This window comes from Coffea eugenioides, chromosome 7 (genome assembly GCF_003713205.1).
Source record: "Coffea eugenioides isolate CCC68of chromosome 7, Ceug_1.0, whole genome shotgun sequence".
NCBI lineage: Eukaryota > Viridiplantae > Streptophyta > Magnoliopsida > Gentianales > Rubiaceae > Coffea > Coffea eugenioides.
The window spans coordinates 38,568,045-38,590,158 of record NC_040041.1 but is presented as its reverse complement, the minus strand read 5'-3'; the positions used below and the strand labels follow the sequence as shown (position 1 = coordinate 38,590,158).

Below are 22,114 nucleotides of genomic sequence, written 5' to 3'. Positions count from 1 at the left end.
CCCGCGCGACCCACCCCAGTGGCAGCCCGTCCGGGATGAGCTCGAGCAGATCCTGCGACCACAACCGTACGGGGACAACTACGCAGCCTCACCCTTCACCCAGGAGATCGAGGACTACCCGTTACCCCGGAGGTTTAAAATCCCGAACATTGAGCTGTACGATGGTTCGACCGACCCGGAAGACCACCTCTCGGTCTTCCTGACGCACATGCGTCTGCAAAACGCCGCGGATGCCCTCCGCTGCAAGACCTTCCCCATGTTTCTCAAGGGTAAGGCTCGGCTCTGGTTTCAGGGCCTGGCACCGGGGTCTATTCAGAGTTTCACCGAGCTGGCCAGACAGTTTGCCGCCCAGTTCGTTTCCTCGAAGACCTACTCGAAGAACGCGGCCCACCTGATGGCCGTTAAGCAGAAGCCGGATGAGTCCCTGAAGAACTTCATGACGCGCTTCAACACAGAGAGCCTGCAGATCAGGGATAAGGACGAAAAGGTGGTCATGGCCGCCTTCATGAACGGGTTGAGGGTAGAGGATCTCTACTACAAGCTTGTCGAACAACCTCCCAAGAACCTGGGAGAGCTCTTGACCCGGGCTCACGCCGCCGCCAATGCAGAGGAGGCCGGCCGCCTGAAACGGGAATCAGATCGGGAGTTCGGGGACAGGAAAGGACGGGCAAACCCTCCTGAATCCAAGGACGGCCAAGTCAAGAAGAACGTCTTCGACCGTCTCTCCAAGGATAGGGCACCAGCTCCGCCGCCCCTCCCAGAGAAGACCTACACCCCTCTGACACGGCCCAGAGCCCAGATCTTGGCCGTTATGGAGGCGGAGGGGCTGGGAGATCGGCCGACCAAGATGGGGACGCCCCGGAACAAAAGAAACCAGGATCGGTACTGCGCCTTCCACCGCGACGTCGGGCACGACACGGAGGGGTGCTGGGCCCTGCGCAAGGAGATCGAGGACCTGATCCAGCGCGGTTTTCTAGGGGGGTTCGTGCGCCGACCAGGTCAGGGGCTTGGACGCAACCACTACGGAGATAGGCACGAGGGACGGAGGCGCGACCGCCCGGAGCGGCGCGACGCCCCTCGGGACTGCTCTCCCGACCGGGACACCCAGAACCTGGCAGGGGTGATAAACACCATCGCCGGAGGCCCCACGGGGGGGGACAGTCATGCGGCTCGGAAGAACAAGCGACCTCCCCCCGAGGGGGACGACTCCTTGAAGCGCTTGCGCATGGACGAGGAAATTACCTTTGGACCCAGGGATGCAGTCCCCCTGACCGCAGGGAACCACGAAGCCATCGTGATAGACATCGTCACCAACAACTACCGGGTGAGGAAGGTGTACGTCGACCAGGGTAGCGCGGTTGACATTATGTTCTATAGGGTGTTCAAGGAGCTCGGACTAAGGGACGACCAGCTGACCCCGGTCCGGACGCCTTTGGTGGGCTTCACCGGACCACCCATCAGCTCGGAGGGAATGATCACCCTGATGGTCACAGTAGGACAGGCCCCCAGGTGCCGGACCATCCTCGTTGATTTCGTGGTGGTCAAGCAGTCGTCCCCGTACAATGTGTTCTTGGGGAGACCCGCCTTGAACGCCCTCCGGGCTATCTCCTCTACTTTCCACCTCAGCATTAAGTTCCCCACCCCTGGGGGAATAGCCGAGGTGCGGGGCGACCCAGCGGTAGCCAGGGCATGTTACCTGGCCACGCTTCGGGGGCAGGAGAAGGTGGTCGCCCAGACAACCTGTTTGGAACCCTACATCCCAGGGGATGAGGCCCAGCAGCTGGGTACCCAAGATGAGGTGGAGGAGTTCCCCTTAAGGGAGGATCGGCCCGATCAGGTTCTCCGCATTGGAGCCCTGTTACCCGCCAAGGAGAAGGAGGGTTTGAAAGCTCTATTGAGGGAATACTCCCAGGTCTTCGCCTGGTCGGTGGACGACATGCCTGGGATTCCAACGGATCTGGCAGTCCACCACCTTGGCGTGGATCTTCACTTCAAGCCGGTAAAGCAGAAGAAAAGGAGCTTCGCTCCCGAGAGGAATGAAGTGATCAAGGCAGAGGTCGGCAAGTTACTGGAGTCGAGGATCATCATGGAGGTCCACTACCCGACCTGGTTGGCCAATCCTGTCCTAGTCAAAAAGGAGGATCAGACCTGGAGGATGTGCGTGGATTTCACGGACCTTAACAAGGCCTGCCCAAAGGACTGCTTTCCCCTGCCAAGGATCGACAGGTTAGTAGATTCTACCGTGGGTTTTGACGTTTTGTGCTTTCTGGATGCCTTTAAGGGATATCACCAGATAGAAATGGCTGAGGAAGATCGAGATAAGACCTCCTTCATCACCGAGGAGGGGACCTACTGTTACCGAACCATGCCATTCGGCTTGAAGAACGCGGGGGCTACCTACCAGCGCCTGGTCAACAAGCTGTTCCAAGGCCAGATCGGTAAAAGCATGGAGGTCTATGTGGACGACATGATAGTTAAAAGCCGGGTTGATCAGCGCCTTTTACCCGACCTAAAGGAGGTTCTGGAAATCCTGCTGGAGAGCCGGATGCGCCTAAATCCGAAGAAGTGCACCTTTGGGGTCAGGTCGGGGAGGTTCCTCGGTTTTCTGGTATCCCGAGATGGAATCCGGGCCAACCCGGACAAATTACAGGCCATTATGGACATGGTCCCTCCGAGGAACGTGAAGGAAGTCCAACGACTCACAGGGAGGATGGCTGCCCTGAGCAGGTTCCTCTCGCGCTCCGCGGTCAGGGGGCTGCCCTTCTTCCGCGTACTGAAAGCGCCTAAGGATTTTCGTTGGACAGAGGAGTGTCAAAAAGCCTTCACCGACCTGAAGGCTTACCTGGCTGAGCTGCCTACTTTGACCGCCCCTGAACAAGGTGAGGCTCTGTTCCTGTACCTGTCCACTTGCAACGAGGCCGTCAGTGCGGTCTTGGTACGGGAGGACGCGGGGACTCAAAGACCGGTGTACTACGTCAGCCGAGCATTACAAGGGCCAGAGACGCGATACAGCCCGGCCGAGAAGCTGGTTCTGGCCTTAGTGCACGCTGCTCGCAAACTCCGGCCTTACTTCCAAACTCACAGCATCGCAGTCTTGACCAACCAGCCCTTGCGCCAGATACTAACTAAGCCCGAGTTCTCGGGCAGGATGACCAAATGGGCCGTCGAGCTGGCCGAACACGACCTCAGTTATCGGCCCCGTACCGCGATTAAGGCTCAGGCCTTGGCGGACTTCCTGGCCGAAGGAGCTAGCCTGACCCCGGCGGAACTAGTCCCAACACCCCCGGACACCCCGGAAGGGGAGCCGTGGGTGTTGTTCGTGGACGGCGCCTCGAGCAAGGAGGGCAGCGGGGCTGGCCTGCTGCTCACCTCGCCCACAGGGGAAGAACTGACTTATGCGCTCAGGTTTGATTTCCCCGCGTCCAACAACGAGGCAGAGTACGAGGCCTTGTTGACGGGGTTGCGGATAGCCCTCCAGATGGGCATCACCGCGATCCGGGTCCGAAGCGACTCTCAGCTCGTCGTCCTCCAGATCCGTGGGGAGTATGAGGCCAAGGACGAGGTAATGAAGAAATACCTGGCTAAGGTACGAGAGGCGGTAGCCCTGTTCGAGACCTTTGAGATTGAGCGGGTGCCAAGATCCCAGAACAAGCGCGCGGACGCCTTATCCAAACTGGCGTCTTCCTCATTCGCCCACCTGAGCAAGGAGGTCCTGGTAGAGGTGGTGAAGCAGAAAAGTATCGACCAGGTCCAGGTCCTGGCGATAGGCAGCTCGGCCACCTGGATGACCCCTCTCATTGACTTCCTCAGCTCGGGTGCCCTCCCCGAGAACAAAACCGAGGCTCGCCGAATCCAGATCCGAGCTGCCAAGTACGCCTACGCCGGGGGAGCCCTCTATAGGAGGTCGTACTTGTCCCCCTGGCTAAAGTGCGTGACGCCCGAGGAAGGTGACTACGTGCTGCGTGAAACCCATGAAGGTATATGTGCGGCGCACGTCGGGTCCCGGGCGTTGGCCAAAAAGTGCCTCCTTTTGGGCTACTATTGGCCCTCCGTCTTCCGAGACGCAGCAGATCTGGTCCAGAAGTGCCGAGCTTGCCAGGTGCACGCTTCGCTGCGCCATCAGCCAGCTCGGGAGATGGTCCCCATCCACAGTCCCTTGGCGCCTTCGCTCAGTTGACAGGATAGACCTCCTGGGTCCCTTCCCCCTTGAGTTCCCGGGAGATATTGAACACCTCGTTGGCAATAGACTTACTTCACAATAGTGGCTGTAAGCGGAGGCCCCTTCTCTATCTCCGGAAAGGCGATCAGAGAATTCTTCTGATAACATAGTTTGTCGCTTTGGATTCCGCACGTTCTTGATATCCGGAACAACGGCCGCCAGTTTTGCCGAGAACCCCCTTCCGGAGCTGGTGTGCTGAGCTCCGGGATCAACCAACCACTTCGCAGTCGGTTGGCCACCCCCAGCCAATCGTCAAGGTGAGAACGGCTAACCGAATTGTCTGCAAGGATAAGACTAGATGGAGGCCGCCCAATCGATGCTAGGCTGGATAGCATCGCCCCAGTGTCCTTTGTCTTTACCGCACTCACGCCCAGGACGGCTACTCACGGACCCCGTTCTCCCTTACTTACGGCTTTTAGCAGTGGTTAGAGGCTGTGGTTGCCCGCAGAGGTGGGTCTTCCCTCACCCAGAACACAGAACTTCGTGGCAACATCCAACGAGGAAGAGCTTAGGTGCAACTTGGACATGCTCGAAGTCAGGCGCGAGGAAGCTGCCATTCGAATGGCTAAGTACAAGAGCCAGCTCGCTCGCTATTACAACGCCAAAGTAAAGACTATACAGTACCAGCCAGGAGACCTGGTCTTGCGCAAGAACTCGATCAGCAGAGCTCATAGTTCCAACAAGCTCGACCCAAACTGGGAGGGTCCGTACAAGGTCCTCGAGGTAAGCCGAGCTGGCTACTGCAGGCTCGCTAAGATGGATGGATCTGAGGTACCCCGCACTTGGCACTTTTCCAACCTGCGACTGTTTATAGCATAAGTTAGACCAGGGCGGTCGTTTGTTCTGCGAAATTCGAATTTCAGTTTTGTGATTCAATAAAGGCTTGACTTTCAAGTTTCTTGTTTCATTTGTACTTCTTTGCCTTCTCAGCTTTGATTCCGCGGGGTGGTAGGAAAAGTGTGAAGTGTTCGGCCCGTGAGGTCGGCAAGAACGCACTTAATGCTTAAGATACCCTGAAGTGAAGCTAGTGTTCGGCCCAGGAGGTCGGCACAAGTGAAGTTACCTTGAAGGATTCCGAAAGTTTAAGCTCCAAGTGAGCTACTGTGGGAGTTAAGCGTTCGACCCAGGAGGTCGGCGTGCGTGATTGCCTTGGCGAAATGTTTGTTGCTCGACCCTAGAGGTCGGCACGTGTTTTCGGCAACCCAGTTCCCTCTAATGATTTAGTTATTAGACTAGCGGGGGAATGCATCTGGTGCGTGATTGCCTTGGAAAAATGTTTGTTGCTCGACCCGGGAGGTCGGCACCTGGTTTTGATTGGTGCAAGGGTTGCAGGAGGAAATGGCAAGGGAATCTGTTTCGAAATTCATATATATATTTTTAAGGCCTATCTATTACAAAATTTCCGAGCTTGTGGCCTGGCCCGTCTATTACGATGCCTAGACTACCGGCTCCTTCCCCGAAGCTCTGCCCGGGTCCCCGTCCTCCTCCAGGGGCAGCTCCTCAAGGTCGGCCCCAACGTCCTTCCGGCGCACCAGCTCTTTCAGGGCGTGTCCCTTGCAATACCCGTCGAAGAGCCAGTCCACCTTCTCCTCGGCCTTGGGGTCGTACTCCTTGAAGGCGGCCAGGTCGAAGCCAGGCAGGTCGAGCTCCTTGACCCTGCTCAGGGCGCGCGCGAAGCCAACTTGGGCGATGGGCCCGTTGAGGAGCGCTACGTCCTGGAGGAACTGATCAGAGGAGATGAACTCCCGGACGGCCTTCTTGCGCTCCCTGTCGACGATGCCCGAGAGCTCGGTGGCGTGGTCTTCTCTCAGCTTGGCCACGCCGGCCTTCTCCTGGTCGAGTTCTGACCTTGTGGAGGCGAGCTGGACTTGGGCCGTTTCCAGTTCCTTCTCGGCCTTGCCCAGCTTGGCCGCAAGGGAGTCCGACAGCTGGCTGAGGGTTTCATAGTCTAAGTCCTCCGGGTAGGAGTCGGCCTGGACCTTTCCAACCTTCCACACGTTAGGGGGAAAATGTGTGGACTTGACAAAGAAGAAGTCCTCCTTCCAATTTTTTACGGAAGAAGGGACCCCGTGGAACAACTCCTGGGCGCCTTTCCCACCCCGGGTTTGGGGACTGCGGCGGGAGAAGTAATACCACCCGGGTAGGGCGGCCTTAAGTATGAAGGCGGCCCGGAAGAGGGAAAGGGAGTAGGGGATATCGCGGAGCAGGCAGTAGATCAGGAATCCGGTAATGATCCTGATGGAGGTGGGGTGGACTTGAGTGATTCTGAGCCCCCAGTAGCTCAGAATCTCGGTTAGAGCTGAAGAAATGGGGAGACGGAGCCCTGCGATGAGCTGCTCCCTGTAGATGGCAACGAAGCCGGAGGGAGGTCTGCAGGCCCGATCGCCGGGCCCGGCCGCCCTCGGCTCGTAGGCCGGAGGGATGGAATAAGACTTGGCCAGCTCGGCCACAGCCTGGGACGATAGGGTGGCCTCCTGCAGGTCGGGATGCCCGTAGGAGAACTCGGGGTCCTCCCCCTGCTCGGAAGCAGGGGTCCCCCCAGAGGAGCCCCGGCCTTCCCCAGCTCCACCCCGGGCTCCGCCGGGGGAATCGTTAGGGGACTGGGGAGGAGGGGTGGAGACGGCTTGCTGCCTGATGAGGGCGTCAAGCTCGGCCACCTCCTCCCGGAGCCGGGCAGAAGGGGAGTGGGCAGATGGGGAACTCATGATGTCGATGGGCTCGAGCAGGTCGGGAAGGGGAAAGTTAGGGTTGGAAGCAGAAGATGAAGAAGGAGGAGGAGAGGGAGATGATGAAGAGGGAGATGAGGAGGAAATGAAGATCCTGGTGGCTCTACGGCGGGGGAGAGTCGGGGAGTTGGAGGAAGTCACGTCGGAGAGGCCTGACATACAAACGCAGAGGACGGCAAGAGGAAGAAAGAAAATGCGGGAAGGGAGGGGGAAACACTTACTGATGACTGGGGTAGAGAAGGGGGGGAAGGGTTGCCGGAATCTGGGTCCTGGTTGGCCGGAAATGCACTACTGAAGTTGTAAACGCACGGGGAAAGAGAAAATGGCAAATAGAGTTTACCGGATTCTGGGCAGCCACTATTTATAGGGGACGAAATGGGGGGAAACGGTTTGCTTGAATTTGAACCGCCCCATGTGAACGCACTTAATGGAGGTACGGAAACCGAAGGGACGCGACCATTGAAAGGACGCGGGCGACGCTTCCCAATGACAGCCCTGCGCCGGAGGTGACCGCGGCAGAGCAGTGCAATTGAGGGCTTCCACGTGGCTCGGGGATAGACCAGGTCCGCCTGGGAGCCTGACCTAATCTAGGGGGCTAGTGCAGAGGCCCCATCCTGGGCCTAGACACGTGGCAGCCCAGGTATAGCCGAGCTGGGCCCCGGCCCCAGGCTCCTGGCGACCGCCCTGGGCCGCACCCCCGCTAGGGCTCCAGGGGGATCGGGAGACCGCCCCGCAGAGGTCGGAGGAGATCCCGCTCGGCGCGGGATTGAGATTATATCAGGAAGGTCCCGGAACGTACGGAGGTCGGACTCTGGCCCAGGTACAAATAGTGCTACACACCCATTGCCCAAGGTACGCTCACGGCTTGGCTAATACACTCTGACTAAGTTAATCCCCGTGAACCCTACTCGCCGGAGAACTAACTTGACCGTCGGAGTGCCCCCGGGGACCACCTCAGGGCCCCCTTGTAAGTTCACTCCTTTCTGTTTTGCAGGCTTGGGGCGAGCTCTTCCATCAACACGCCGAGCTCATCAGGTCAGCTCGGTCAGGGGAAGTTCCGTGCTTCTTCAGGTACATATAAAACTTACAACCAAAATAGGAGTGTTTAAAAGATTATATGATTCCTTGTGCATAAAGTATAAAGGAAACTTTCTCCATTCTAAATTCATCAAGCTTCATTTGAATTTGTTATTAAGTTTTACACTCTAAGTGCCAACTTAATTATCTATTTAGTCATAAGGTGTAGAGACAGTAAATTGAGCAAGTTATGAGAATCTTTTATCAATATTATAATTATTTCTATTCTGTAGATATATTTCAGCATTGATTTTCATATATTATTCTTGTTTGTAAACTGAGTGTTTTGCAAATAAAATAAACTGCATTAAAAGATTTTCTTTGTGTGTTAAAATGAAATATAAACATTAAAATGTTTATTTACCCACTAAAAAGCATCATTTATACTCTTACCCCTATGGTTGCTCATTGTTATTTTGCCACCTAAATTTTTTTCATTTTTTTGCAACCTTTGAATTTCAAATGTTAAAGATCGCATGATATTTGTTGTTATCTTGACCAATTCAACTTCTTTCTCCCACTTGGCAATATTCTCGATGCATATTAATTATGCATTCATCTTCCACTATAAACTTATAAATCCAATTTGAATTGCTATCTAAACATGGTTTCAATCACTTATTACATTCACATTTAGTATATCATATCATATACGATGTTAGCGTAAAGGACAGCTTGTACTAAGTTTTCATTTCTGACAATTAAGCCACAATGGTTGGATAAATAATAACTTCTCAAAGTTACGGCTGACAAGATTAGCGTATCAACTATCGTTTCTAATCTATCGTGTCAAATCGTTCTCTTCCTTTTTTTTTTCATCTATTGTGTTATTGGAATTTCTACTTGAAGATTACTTGTAAATTTAGGCAAGTTTTAGTTGCTGCTGATTTGTCTATACTTATGTGCAAGTTGTTTTATAATGACACATATTGTTTTCCAGATGCATCATTTAGGAGCCACCAAAGTTTTTCACTTTTAATTTATTATTCACCCGTCATTTACTATGATAATTACAGAATATTACCCTAGACCCAAACAGCATGTCAGTTATCATACTTACATGTCCATCTTTGAGTCTCCAACAGTTATTTCTTTAATTACATATCCCATTTGACCCCCAAAATGTACAAAGAAAACTAAAGCATAATAGAAAAGAAATGAAAAGATTAGAAATTGGTGAGGTTTGATTTTTCAATAATAGCAAATGCTAAAAATTATATGAACTGATATGTACAGTATAGAACTGAACTTGTGAGACCCTTGATTGATACTGAACTAATGTGTGTGCAACAACAACTAGGCTATTTTGAGTGCACTGTTTCATTGGTGCTTTATCTCTATGTAGATAGAAATCGGTCAAGAATTCAGTCTACCGACACTTTATATGGTTAACTAGCTTCTGATCCCGCTTGTAAAGGAAAGATTTAGGGTGGTTCTATTCATTTGTTGTGATATTACACTGAAGCTTTAAGAATAGAATATCCACGTTTAACACGTAAATAATGGTTTCTTTACAATGCCTAAAGTTCATGCTCCAATTTGCTTAAGAACAAACATCAACAACTTATATCTTTTTAAGACAAAAAAAAAAGACTAAAATTATGATGTCTCCAAATGATGGATACCAATATGGGAACACCTAAATATCTGAAGAGTGGATTATGTTTTAAATTTTGTCTGTCGTCTCATGTAACTTAATATAAGACTTTTCTTAATATAATATTGGATCATGTTTTAACTTGTGTCCGTCATCGCATGTAACTTAATTTATGACTTTTCTTAAAGGAATAAACAATAATAAACCCATCAGATTTTCCCCCAGTTTTTTGAATCCATTTCATTATTATGCTAGCCGAATCACAGTAAAAACCACATGTTGGAAAATTGAGACTTTGTTGGACATTTTTCAATCCTTCGATCAGTTTAGTTTTCAAAAAGCTCAGTGTTGCTGAAGTCAATCTTGCACTTTCCATTAAGATGTTCGGTTGATATTAAACAATCCTTTTATTTGGATCTAATTGAACAAAAAGGGGACGATAAAGAAAGTTTCTTCCCATGGTGTGAAATCTAAAACCCCCTGTACTTACGGGTGAACTGCATTTTGTATCTGAATCATATGGTAGCATTAATCACAAAATACATAGTTTTCCAGTCATACTTATAAATACCGAATTTTTTGGACTTTGTTGTCTTCGTTAATAACCTGAATTGGTAGATCTAACAGGATTTTAGTTTCCATTAGTTCCTTTTGTTTGAAATTTCTTGTCTTGACATCAATCCTGTGGGTCACAATTACTATCGTTCAATAGCGCACCCCAAAAAAAATTGTGTAAACATAGCCAAACAGAAAATACATCAAAACGAATTACATAGCCAAACAGAAAATACATCAAAACGAATTACATAGCCAAACACAAAATACATCAAAACGAATTAATGCACTATCTGTTTTAGTACATGCTTGTATATACTAAGAAACGAAAAAGCAGAATCTTTTTTACGAGAAAGAATCCTTCCTTCACTCTTAGGTATGAGAAAAAGATAGAATTGAAACAAAAAAATAAACAAAAAAAAGGTGTGATGGAGAAGGCAATCATACATTTTGATTCTATATTTCTTTGTAGAGAAGAACGGATGGACTGACTTTGAAGAGAATGAGTATAGTAAAGTAGTTATATAAAGGTTATTATCACTTTATCCCCTTTCAATTATATCATTACTATTAATTTACTCCATAACGTTATCTTTTAGTCATTTCACTCCATAGGTAATTCAATTCAGTATGCTAACAAATTTTGGACAAAAATATCTATTTATTTTATAGCATTACTACATTGTTATTATCACTTTATCTCTTTAAATTATAGTGATACATTTACTTTATTTTCTAACATTATTTTCTAGACATTATACCCTATTGTTGACCTAACATGTATGTTCATAAATTTTTAAATGTATTTACCCTTTTTTTATATATAATTAAAAATAAAAGTTGAAGTGGTTATTTTTTCTTTTTTTCACTCTAAGAGTTGCGGAAACGTAAAAAATAAAAGGGTTTTCTCGAATTTCTTCTTTTCACACTTATTAATACTAGAAAAAGAAAAAGATGTAGGAGAGAAGGTGATAGAAAATTAGATTCTGTAAAGAAAAAAAATAAGGAGGAATCTAATATTATCGTATTACTTTAACATCATTGGGATTAGAATTAGAATTGGGTAGTAAACAGAAAAGTAAAGCAATTTTAAAATAATAAAAAAATCTAATTCTTTCTTATTTGTATCTTTTTTAAAAAAAGAATTGAGCTCTCTCTCTCTCTCTCTCTCTCTCTCTCCCCCCTCCTTCCCAATGTTTCTATTTTTTTCAATATTAATAATATTACTGAGAAGAAAGAGATCAATGTTTTGACTTTTTTATTTCTTGACACTAAAATTGAGAAGAGCCACTTTAAATTTTTTTTTTTGTTTTCATTATACAGAAAAGAGGGTACTTTTTTTAAAATTTTTTAACTTAGTTGGTTTGGTGGTGGGATATATTGTCTAAAAAAAATAACTCTATGGAGTAAATTGATAATAAGGCTATAGTTACGGGATAAATTGATAATAATTTTAAAGGTTAAACAAGTCTTTTCACTTGAATTAACAAATTTCATTAAGTTTGACTGTTAGTTTTAGGAGTAAAGTGACTAAAAATAATGTCAAAGGAGAAATTAATAGTGGCACCAAACATTAAGGAAGGAAAGTGATAATAACCTGTTAAATAAAAGAGAAATTGAATCACAAGATGGAGGAGACAATCAAGAGAAATTTAATTTTACATCCTATTTTTTCCATCAATTTTGATAGTTTCGTTCATGATAGTGCGCCAAATAAGGCTTGGAAATTGTTATAGGTGATGACTGGAAGCAACCCACAGCACAGGTGATAATTGGAAACTATTTTCATTCATGATGGTATGTTAAATGAGGCTTGGAAATTATTGCAGTGATAAATTGGATTAGTTGATTGCCAGAAAACTCTATTTGCCAAAGACGTCCTGAATATATGTCATTAATGCTATGGATTGGTTTTCCAATTTATAGCTGTACTTCAATAAAAAGTACGATTTCACATTTGATGATACCATGACCATATATTTTAATGACTGTCGTGCTTGTAAACATGAACCCATTTTCAATATAGCTGAGACTAATTACATATTATGAACATTGTGTTTCTAGTTTAGAAATATACATATTTCATAGACTTACATTTCTTTTAATTTTTTAATAAATAAAATATCAAAATTGAAAGGAAATTATCTGATTATTGAAATTTATACGGCAATGCTTCAGAAAACTGAATGAAGAATGGAAGAAGAAATTTTTTTGTTGATCATAATTCCAAGGAATTTTTTCGTGAAGCTTTTGAATAAAAATTCCCTATTTAAGTATAGGAAATTTTCTTATTAACCAAGAACAGAAAGAAACTATTGATGATGTAGACACCCAAATTTTATCAAATTCATGTTTTTGTTATCTTTTATTCAAAATAAAAAAAGGAAGAGAAGTTGTTTAAATGATATTGATTGTTTTGTTTTGGTTTGTAGGGAAATGAAGAAAAGAAAAAAAGAAAAAGAGGGGAATGAAAAATGCAGATTTTGCAAAAAAAAAAAAAAAAAAAAAAAAAAAATCTTTCCACGCGCGCGTGTAGATGCTCCATGGCTTACTAGAAGCCATAGACGGAAGGTACCAGATGCATCATGCAGCTAGCATCTTTGGAACAATTTTCATTTGATTTGATTTTCTTTTCTTTTTTTCCAAGTTTGCTAGTACAAGAGGCCACCTCACCCTCTTTATTCTCATCAAGAATCTTCTGGAATAACAGCCATCTAGTGGCTCTACTATTATCCCCATCTAGTGGGTCTGTGACAGCCCCACCTCCCCCTAGAGTGTATCCAAGGGTTTGACGGATCGCCTGCCCAACTCTTGCCAGGCCTATTGAGTCAAATCACACATAGACCCTGCATAATGCGCGATAGAACCATAAGAAAAAAAAACAATCGGAGACTACTAATCCGAAAACACGATTACCAAACCATACGGAGCCGTAAAACTTCAATTAAATGCTCCAACGAAAAACGAAAAGGACCGCGGCCACGTCAGAATCCGGCCAAAAGTTGACCGGATTGCTGGCCGGATTCGAGACAGTGACTAAACCCTTTTTTTTTTTAATGTCCCCGTCCAATCCGGCCAAGATATGGCCGGATATACGGGCGGATTGTCTGCAGTGGTTTCCCGCCAAATTGCTTTTCTTCCTTGTTCAAGTTCCGCACTCGCCCAGTTTGACCAACGAACACAAGAAAAGTTCACATAACCATAGAAATGTACAATCTCAAAAAAATACTATTGAAACACATGATTAAACACTTAGGTATATATACATTGGAAGGTTCCAAAAGTTCAACTAGCAATACAAGTCGGAATATTCACAATTTGTCAAAGTACACTTAGGGTTTGCCGATACAGAGGAGCTTAATCAAAAAAATGTCTATATCTAGCTCTACTCTTTTCTTCAAAATCACGGTTTCCAAAATTTTGAACCCTGTAAGGAAAACAAAGATAACGGGAAGGGGTGAGCTTACGCTCAATGAAGTACCACAAGTACAAGCAATCAAGAATCATGGAACTTCACTTTAAATCAGTCAAATATACACACCAAATAAGACAATGAACAAACACCTCAAATAGAAAGGATACAGGTGGCTCTCAGGAACCAAATTCCCGTTGCTTCACCAGAGTTTGATCAAGTAGTAGTTGACACTCCGTCAACTTTCAAGTAAGGTAACCAGTCCAGTAGAGCACCACTTTATACCAAATTTCGTCCACCAAACATACCCCTTACCGGGCCCGAACGACTCAACAGGAACAGAGGTGGTAATACTCGAGTATACTGGAAATCCAGAGTCTCCAATACCCAAAGATTCCCCAGAAACAATCCTTATGGATTGTCAATTTTCCTCGACCAAGCCCTTGCTGGCTCGATTCAATTAACTACCCATGAGGTTGAGCTTAGATTTCACAGGCACAGGAAGGTCGTTGGATACAAGCCTCCAAATGATATCAAATCAGGCACAAGTAACAGATTCAAGTTTATAAAGTAAACCAGTCGCACAGGCCAGAGAACGAGTGTAATAAAGTACACTCTCGTCTTGTACAGAATAAACAGATGGTACAGTCATTCAAGTCACAAATTTCAAGTACAGATAAACCAGTTAAGCAACGAATCATGGGAGTGGTACACTCACCATTTCAAGCAAAGATAACTTCAAAAGTTTTCTCTCAAAGTATGCTTTTGATCACCAACACGTCCTAAGAACAACCGAGGTAAAACAATTATGGTTCCCACATCCACAAACCCAGTAAACGGAATGTACAAATGAGACTCGACTACGAGTCGTATGCCTATCCAAGTTAACTACTAGTGCAACGAGATAAAAATGCGGTTTTGGAGTAAAAAGGTAACAATTGGTTCTAAGGTCATGAACAACCTTAAAACCCTTCATTTCTACCAAAAGTAATCCAAACTCAAAGGAACCAAACGTCCTTAAACAATTGGACAACACTTCCCCTCAATTTCTCTACTTTTTCATCCTATAATCAATCACCAATCACATCTCAATTCAGCTACAATTGCACATACAAATCATAAGCCATTAAACACACTTAATTAGGGTTACAACACCCTTCAATTTTAGCCAAGTGATAGCTCCAATAACCAACCACAATCATGCCCAAATTGGAAACCCTAATTTGAAATTTACACACATAAGCTGAAATTTTCTTTAGGCAAGTTAAACTAGCCTATAAAACCTCAATATATCACATAACAAAGCTATCAAACCATGGCCAATCGTTAAGCATGAGGACAGAATATTCACCATAAAAACTGAAAATTACCGTAATACTACTTCAAACCATGATATGTCTCATAAAACTACATATTTTTCAACCCTAAATCACAAGTATGCTAGTATTAGAAGTAAAGAGGGATTTCTTGGCAAAGTTACGTAATAACCTCAAGAAAGATGGTAGCTTAGGGCTTCTTCCTCCAAAATCACTCCACCAACACCTTGGAATCTACCTTAGTTAGTACTTTTATGGAGTATTTTGCAAAGTTGATGATTGGAACTCGAGATTGTAGCAAGAAATTGAAGTGCAAGATGAATTTTTTCTCTCCCTCAATGGTTTGGCCAACAAGAAGAAAGAATGAGGAAGTTTTTGGTCAAATTTTGATTTTTAGTAAAGGTGAAGAAAGGTTGGTCAAAGTCCACCATCCATTGGTTTCGAGACAAATGGCGCACTAGGTTTTATTCTCATCCTTTTGTCTACCAATGGTTAATCTATCTAACTAACCTCTAATTATCCCCTAACACCTTGTATAATAATATCCCTTTATGTAAAACTTCACCTAATAGTCAAAATTTTATCGCACTTACCGCCCTAGTGGGCCCCACGTCCATAATGCACTTCAAATTTAACATGAACTAACCTATACTAGGAAAATGATTTAAAAACTTATACTCACTTATAAAAATCTCTGAAAAATTAATATAATAAAGTAAAGTAAAAAAAATGCATGCGAAAAAATAATATAATATAATATAAAATAAGAAGATTTTGCAGGTCCTCATAGGGTCAGGTCCACTTACTTTTTCTTTTGGGTCTAACCTTTGTATTTCATGGAAAAAGGTTTTATTTTTCTTTTTTACACAAGATCAAGTGATGGTTTTGGATGTTGTATCTATTCCGAATGTTGCTGGGTTCTCTGTAGCAGCCATATGAGAAAGTTGCTGCGTTCTTGGAACAGTTTTGCATTAAGAACTTTTAAAATTGCAATCTGACCCCTTAACTTTTGCATAATTGCATTGTGGCCAGAAACTGCTGCAAAATAAATCATTTTTACCCGTTTTAACTCTAATCTACCTTTGTATGTTTTTTAGTTAATTATTTCTAAATTTTAGGGTGTAATTAGGCCTTAATAATTTTTAAAAGATTTGTTGTCTTGCTGGGTTTAGTAATTAGTTTAAGAATTTGGGTAATGTTATTTGACTAGGCTTTAGAAAGTGGGTTCAATTTTATTTTTCTGGGTTTTGACTTGGGTCTGGGGTAGGGGTGCAAACGAGTCGAGTCGAGCCGAAATTTGGCCTAATCGAGTCGAGCCTCCAGTTAATTTTGTGAAACTCGAACTCGAGCTCGAGCTCGACGAGTTCAAAATATCAAGCTCAAGATCAAGCTTAAAAAATAAAAAAAATAATAATTAATTTATTTTTTAAAAAAAATAATTATTTATTTTTAAAAATGAATAAAATAATAATTTTTTAACAAATAATGAAATATTAGGGATATATGTGTAATTTTACTATTAAAATAAAAAATAAAAAAAAAATATATAATTGAGTTCTCGATAATTGAGCTCTCGAGCGACGAGCTTAATATTTTTGAGCTCGAGTTCGAGTTCGAGTTCAACTTAATTAGCTCGAACTCGATATTGACCGAGTTCGAGTCGAGCTCGTACTCGAGTCGCTCGCGATCGGCTCGCGAGCAGCTCGATTCGTGAACACCCCTTGTCTGGGGAAGTTAAAGTCCATTGTTTTTTGTTGGGTTTGTTTGTAAAAAATGATGGGTTGGCCTGCATATTTTCTTAAGGCTTTTGGTTGGGCTAAGAGGATTTTGGGCCTAAGAAAAGGATAAAAAGGCCCAATGGCCTGTTATTCTTAAGAAACCAGAAATGTTTTTGCAGATTAGTTCCTAGATTTTTAAGTAATTATACTACATCTCTAAAAACTTGGATTTTCTTTCAATTAGGTCCTTAATATAATTGCAATTTGGTCTCTAAACTTTATTTTTCTTCAATTTTGACCTCTAAATTTTGTTATAATTATATTTTAACCTAAAAAACTTTTCTAATTTTGCAATTAGGTCCCTAATAGCTTTAATTTATTAAAATAAATTATTTATCTTCTCTAATTGTTAATTACACTTCATTTAAATGCTTTAATTGATAGATTTCATGATTATTTTCATTTCTCTACAACGATAAAATGAATTTGCACTTTGTTTACATGTCATTCCTTTTTTTTTTTAATTAAATGGGTGCTTTGACCTTTTTGTTGATTCTGGAGTATAAATAGGGTAAATCCAACCCAATAAAACCACTACTTCAACGGAGGTATCTTCTTTTATTATTTTAAACCTTCTTATGTGCTCCTATGTGTGAGGACCCGAAAATTTTCTTATTTTTATCTTATTTTACTGGTTTATTTAAATATTTATTCTCCCGTTTTCACCGAATAATTTATTTCAACCATTTTAAACCCATTTATATGGAACAATGTCTCACTTATATTTTTAAAATGCCCCGTTAGCAAATTTAATATTTCGGAGGCTCGTTTAGTAAGGAATAACGAGTACACGTTTTTCGAGGTAATATTCGATCCGGGGGTGCAATGATCTTGGAGATTCGAGGACTCCTGTTTTTATTCTTAATTTAGTCATTTTATAAGTTATTTGCCCTAGAGTTAGTTAATTATATTTTAATTGCGTGAATTAGCCTTAAACTTTGCTTTATATCACGCGTGTCGAAAGTTCGCGTATTTCGCGTTGGAACAGCTAAGTGGAGACTTGAGAAATTAATACTAGACTACTAAGAGTGAGTAATTAAAGTGTTAGAGAATTACCTTGGAGGTTTAGTGCACTAGTGCAACAAACAAGAGAGAAAAGTGGTAGTGCACCTCATTATTTGAGCACTATTCAAAGTTGACTTATTGCACCTTGGACTTAACTTCCTTAACACACTTCATCCACCAACATTCAAACTGCAAAACAGTCTCTTTTTCTTCTCCATAGTCTCGGCCGAACAAGAAAGAAAAGGGGAAGGAAGAAAGCTCCTCTCATTTTGCTTCCATCTTGCTTCAATCTTGCCCAAAATCTTCACTCAACTTCCACACCACTTGGAATTCAGTTCTAGCTTGAGGAAAGACAACAGCTTGTGGGATTTCTTGGAGGTTTTGTGGTGGAAAATTTTTAGTTTCATCTAAAAGTTGGGAGGTATTCTGTGAGGACTCGAAAATCTATTATTTTAAAATCCCTAATTTTGGTTTAATTAATTATTTATTTGGAATTTTGCCACGAATAATATTTTCTAGCCTTATTAGACCTAAGTACATGGTTTTCTAGTTTCGTTATATTTTTAAAGTGTCTCGTTTCAAAAATTATTTTCTTAAAAGCTTGATTAATGGAAAAGTGAAAACGTGTCTGAAAACTTTAGCCAATTGGAAGTACAATAAGCTCGAAAATTTGAGACATGTACAATGGTTTTAAAATAGGTAAATTTAGGTTTAAGTACTCAAGTAATAGTTAGTGGTACGATCGTTACAAGAATTTCTTGAAGGTTTCATTTTATCGCGCCTAAATTGGAAATACGTGTTTTCACGCACGCGCTCAATTGAGGGACTTTGGACCATTATTTTGGGACAATTAAGAATGAATAATATTTATATGAATGTAAGTGCTTTAGAGGTTTAGTGCACTAGTGCAACAAACTTAAGAGAAATCGAGTACAAAACGCACGCGTATGCGCACTATTTGCGGTTGACTTTTGCGCACCTAAACTATTAGACGTTAAGCTTTCTTTGTACGCCAAAGAGTCAAACCAAACATATCATTTCTCCAAGCTTCCATGGCCGGCTAGCAGCTGCAAAGAAACGACCAAAACTCCTCAACATTTTCCTCTAAAAATCTTACTCAAATCACCACCAAATCTTCTCAAATTTTAACACTACTTAGCCTAAGACTTGGAGTTCATATCTAGCTAAAAAGGGGGAGTTTTTCACGGCTCACTTAGGAGCAAGGAGGGACCGAAATTTCTGAGTTGTTCATCAACTAGAGTAAGTCATGATCAAGCTTTCTAATTTCAGTTTTTGGAAGTTCTAGTATACCTTTTTGCTCTTAATTTCATATGGGTTGTTGTTGTTGTTGAAAAAAATGGAAGGTGGGCTCTATGAACTCCCACCTCTGTCTTGATGGCTGAGATGGTGATTGATGCTATTTATAATGTTGGTTTAGTGTTTGAAATGGTGGATTAATGGAGTATAATTAGTAGAAACCTCAAGGAACTCATGGGATAGAAAAATTCTGATTCTGCCCCTACCGTATTCGGTTATTTTAAGGCCAATTTTTGATGATTTAATGGCTTGAATATGATGTTTATGTGTTGTATTAGTTGTGTAAAAATTTTCATTGGAAAATATTAAGGTTTGGTTGGGCAAATGAATTTCTTTGTGAAACTAGTCTAGCAGGAAAACTGTTCCCGTGTAGCTCTGTCCAGCGATAGTGTTTCGGCCGTAACTTTGTCCTCCGACGTCGAAATCGAGTGCCGTCAGTGGCATTTGAAACTAGACATCACACCTTTCTAACGATATAAAATTCACATTTTAGTTCCAAGTATGTGAGTCAAACCAATCGTTTTCAGAAGGCTGCCCTGTTTCTCTGTTCTGCTGGAATGATTTGATGATGCTGCAACTTTAGGCTTAATTTCGAGCCAGTTGCATGCTGAAACTTAAAACGATGTCTTCTGTGAAATTATAGCCCTATGAATATATTTTCCAACACTATCAACCATGCTCAATTCTGAGTTAGATTGAGTGAGTCATGATCAAAATACGGTGACTGCCTTGTTCTTGAAAACCCTTGGATTTGGACAGATTTGATGTGAGACTTGTTGTGGTCTTACTAAATGAATTTTTTGGTGCTAAACACCTACTAAATGTACCATGTATGTTCCTTAGACCTTTATTGCACAAATGAACCATGTTTGGAGGTTTTCCTTAGTCGAATGTTTGGAAACCGAGAGAAAGGGAGCTAAAGGCAGTTTTGCCTTAGTAATTTCAAAACTTTGGTTGATTGGTTACCACCTTCCCGAAGGTATTTTTCCACGAAATTTGATAGAGAGATACCCTTCATATAGGAGTACTATACTGAAAAAATTGGTACCAATCCAAGTCCGTTTCGACACTTAACTAAAGGTCCAAAGTCGGAAACCCAAATCTGGAAATTGTTCAACAGTCTTGAATTTTCCCTAACTTTGAGCCACCATATCTTGGTGCTCGAAACTCCGAGTCTCGATCCGCTTGTTCTGTCCTAAACCTTACTTGCACCTCTAATCGAGTTATAAATTTCAAGGGCTGGTTTGCAACGAGTGAATTCCCGAATTTCCAAAGTTAGCGAAAAACCAACCCCGGCTCAATCCTGGGTGATCTGGAACAGCAACTTTAAGCTCATTTTTGAATACCTTCCACTTAGATTCATGGAAAAGTGTCTTCTAAAAACTTTTATTACTTTCCAATAGGTTTCCAACGGTATAAAGTTTTCCAATTTTAGACTTGTATCGAGTGAGATACGATTTTTCAAAGATCCATATCAAAACTGAAAATTTCCAACTTTCAAGGAAATAGAGTTTTCCAAGAACTCTTTATTCTTTCAACATTATGCAAACGTTTTAACCTCGATTTCTAAGATAAAAATCCAAATGCTTTTGTACTTTAAGAAACTCTAATTGAACCTCGATTTACGAGTAATTGAGGTTCGATTTCATGAAATTTCCTTAGATTGTACTGGTGTACAATCTTCCTTGATAGTTGGGATATATGAATGACAATATATTATTAATTGCTCAGGCGCACACGAGGACCTTCAAGAGGATCCTACCGTGCACGCTTGAACTTCCAAAAAATATTTCTTCTTGATTTGCTCGGTGAGTGTCAAGTGTATGACTACTTGAATTCTATGGACTTGATTCATGCTTGACTTTCCTGATTACATGCTTAGCCTGCTTAATTTTGAAAAATGGAGTTGAGTGTGTACTTTATCGCACTCGTTCTCATTTGAAACAAATGATTCATGCTTAACATGGTTTGCCTGATTTACATGACCTGAAATACATGTTTAAACCTGTCAAATGCTTAAATACATGACATGGTATGCTATGGCTGCGTACGTCGATGGAGTGAATCTCCTCGACACTTACATGATACATGGGGGACGCCCAAACTCATAGGCGGACCTTAGAACCCGAGCCGGCATGGGTTTGGTCGGGAACCTCGGTGAGCCATGAGATTCACATGATAAGCTTGATCTATTGGAGAGATCTTGCTTGGCATACTCGTGGAGTATCGCCTCATAAATGTCGTGCGGACCCGAAGCGGTGTATGGTGGACGGATGAGAAGTAAGTGGTGAACTACGGATATGAAATATCAACCCGGATGACGGAGAGTCATCGCGGGGAGATATACGAACGACATCGGCAAAATGTGGAACTTAGCTCCTGAGAGCTACCATATCCTTGAATTGTTTCTGGTTACATTCTTGTTGGCATTATTAATTACTTGTAAGCTATTACTTGAATTGTTACTTGGGCTTGTTACCTGAACTGTGTGCCTGCATGTGTGTTCTTGGCCTCACGAGCGTTTTTGCTCACCCTGTAGATTTGTTTTTCTTAACAGGTTTGAACTCGGAGGTGTACTGGAGAAACCCTCCTGATGTACGTTTGTTTAGGATTTCTATTACCTTTTGGCTATGCCTTGGTTTTGGGTTGTACTTTTGGATTTGAAATGTAACATTTGGGGCATGATGTATATTTGGGATTTATGATGTATGTGGAACACCCGATATGCAGGTTGGATCAGATGACTATTATTAAGCTTGAACGCTTCCGCATTTATTGTATCTAAGTTATTGACCTGTTTTGTGTGGTTCGATAATAAGCTTGAATGGAATTGCTTGAGCCCTGGCGAGAGTTAGGCAGGCATCCCGCGGATACCCTTTGGTTTGCCTTAGGGAGAAGTGGGGGCGTCACATATTCTTCATCTCCCTTAATCTCTACTTTTCCTTCAAGAATCATGGTTGGATTAGCATGGGTTTACAACCCTAAGCAAGGAATAGGCTAGCGGACTTGAGGAGTTTCATTTCTTGCTTTAATCTTTAGGCTAGCGGCCTTGAGGTGGATTATAGGTAGCTGACTTGAGGTGTAATTGGTTGATTGATGTTGTTTATGTGTT

At 43.1% G+C, this 22,114-nt stretch overlaps 1 protein-coding gene across 1 annotated transcript; it reads left to right on the top strand.

The window, feature by feature from the left end:
* The first annotated feature begins 208 nt into the window (after positions 1-208).
* LOC113777367 lies at positions 209-4,177 on the top strand. The gene has a single exon (XM_027322401.1). It carries the CDS (start codon positions 209-211, stop codon positions 4,175-4,177), a length of 3,969 nt encoding a protein of 1,322 aa, XP_027178202.1.
* Positions 4,178-22,114: the final 17,937 nt, after the last annotated feature.

Coding starts and splice junctions, on each gene's coding strand:
- LOC113777367 (XM_027322401.1), top strand. CDS start 209: ATGCGTCTGCAAAACGCCGCGGATGCCCTCCGCTGCAAGACCTTCCCC.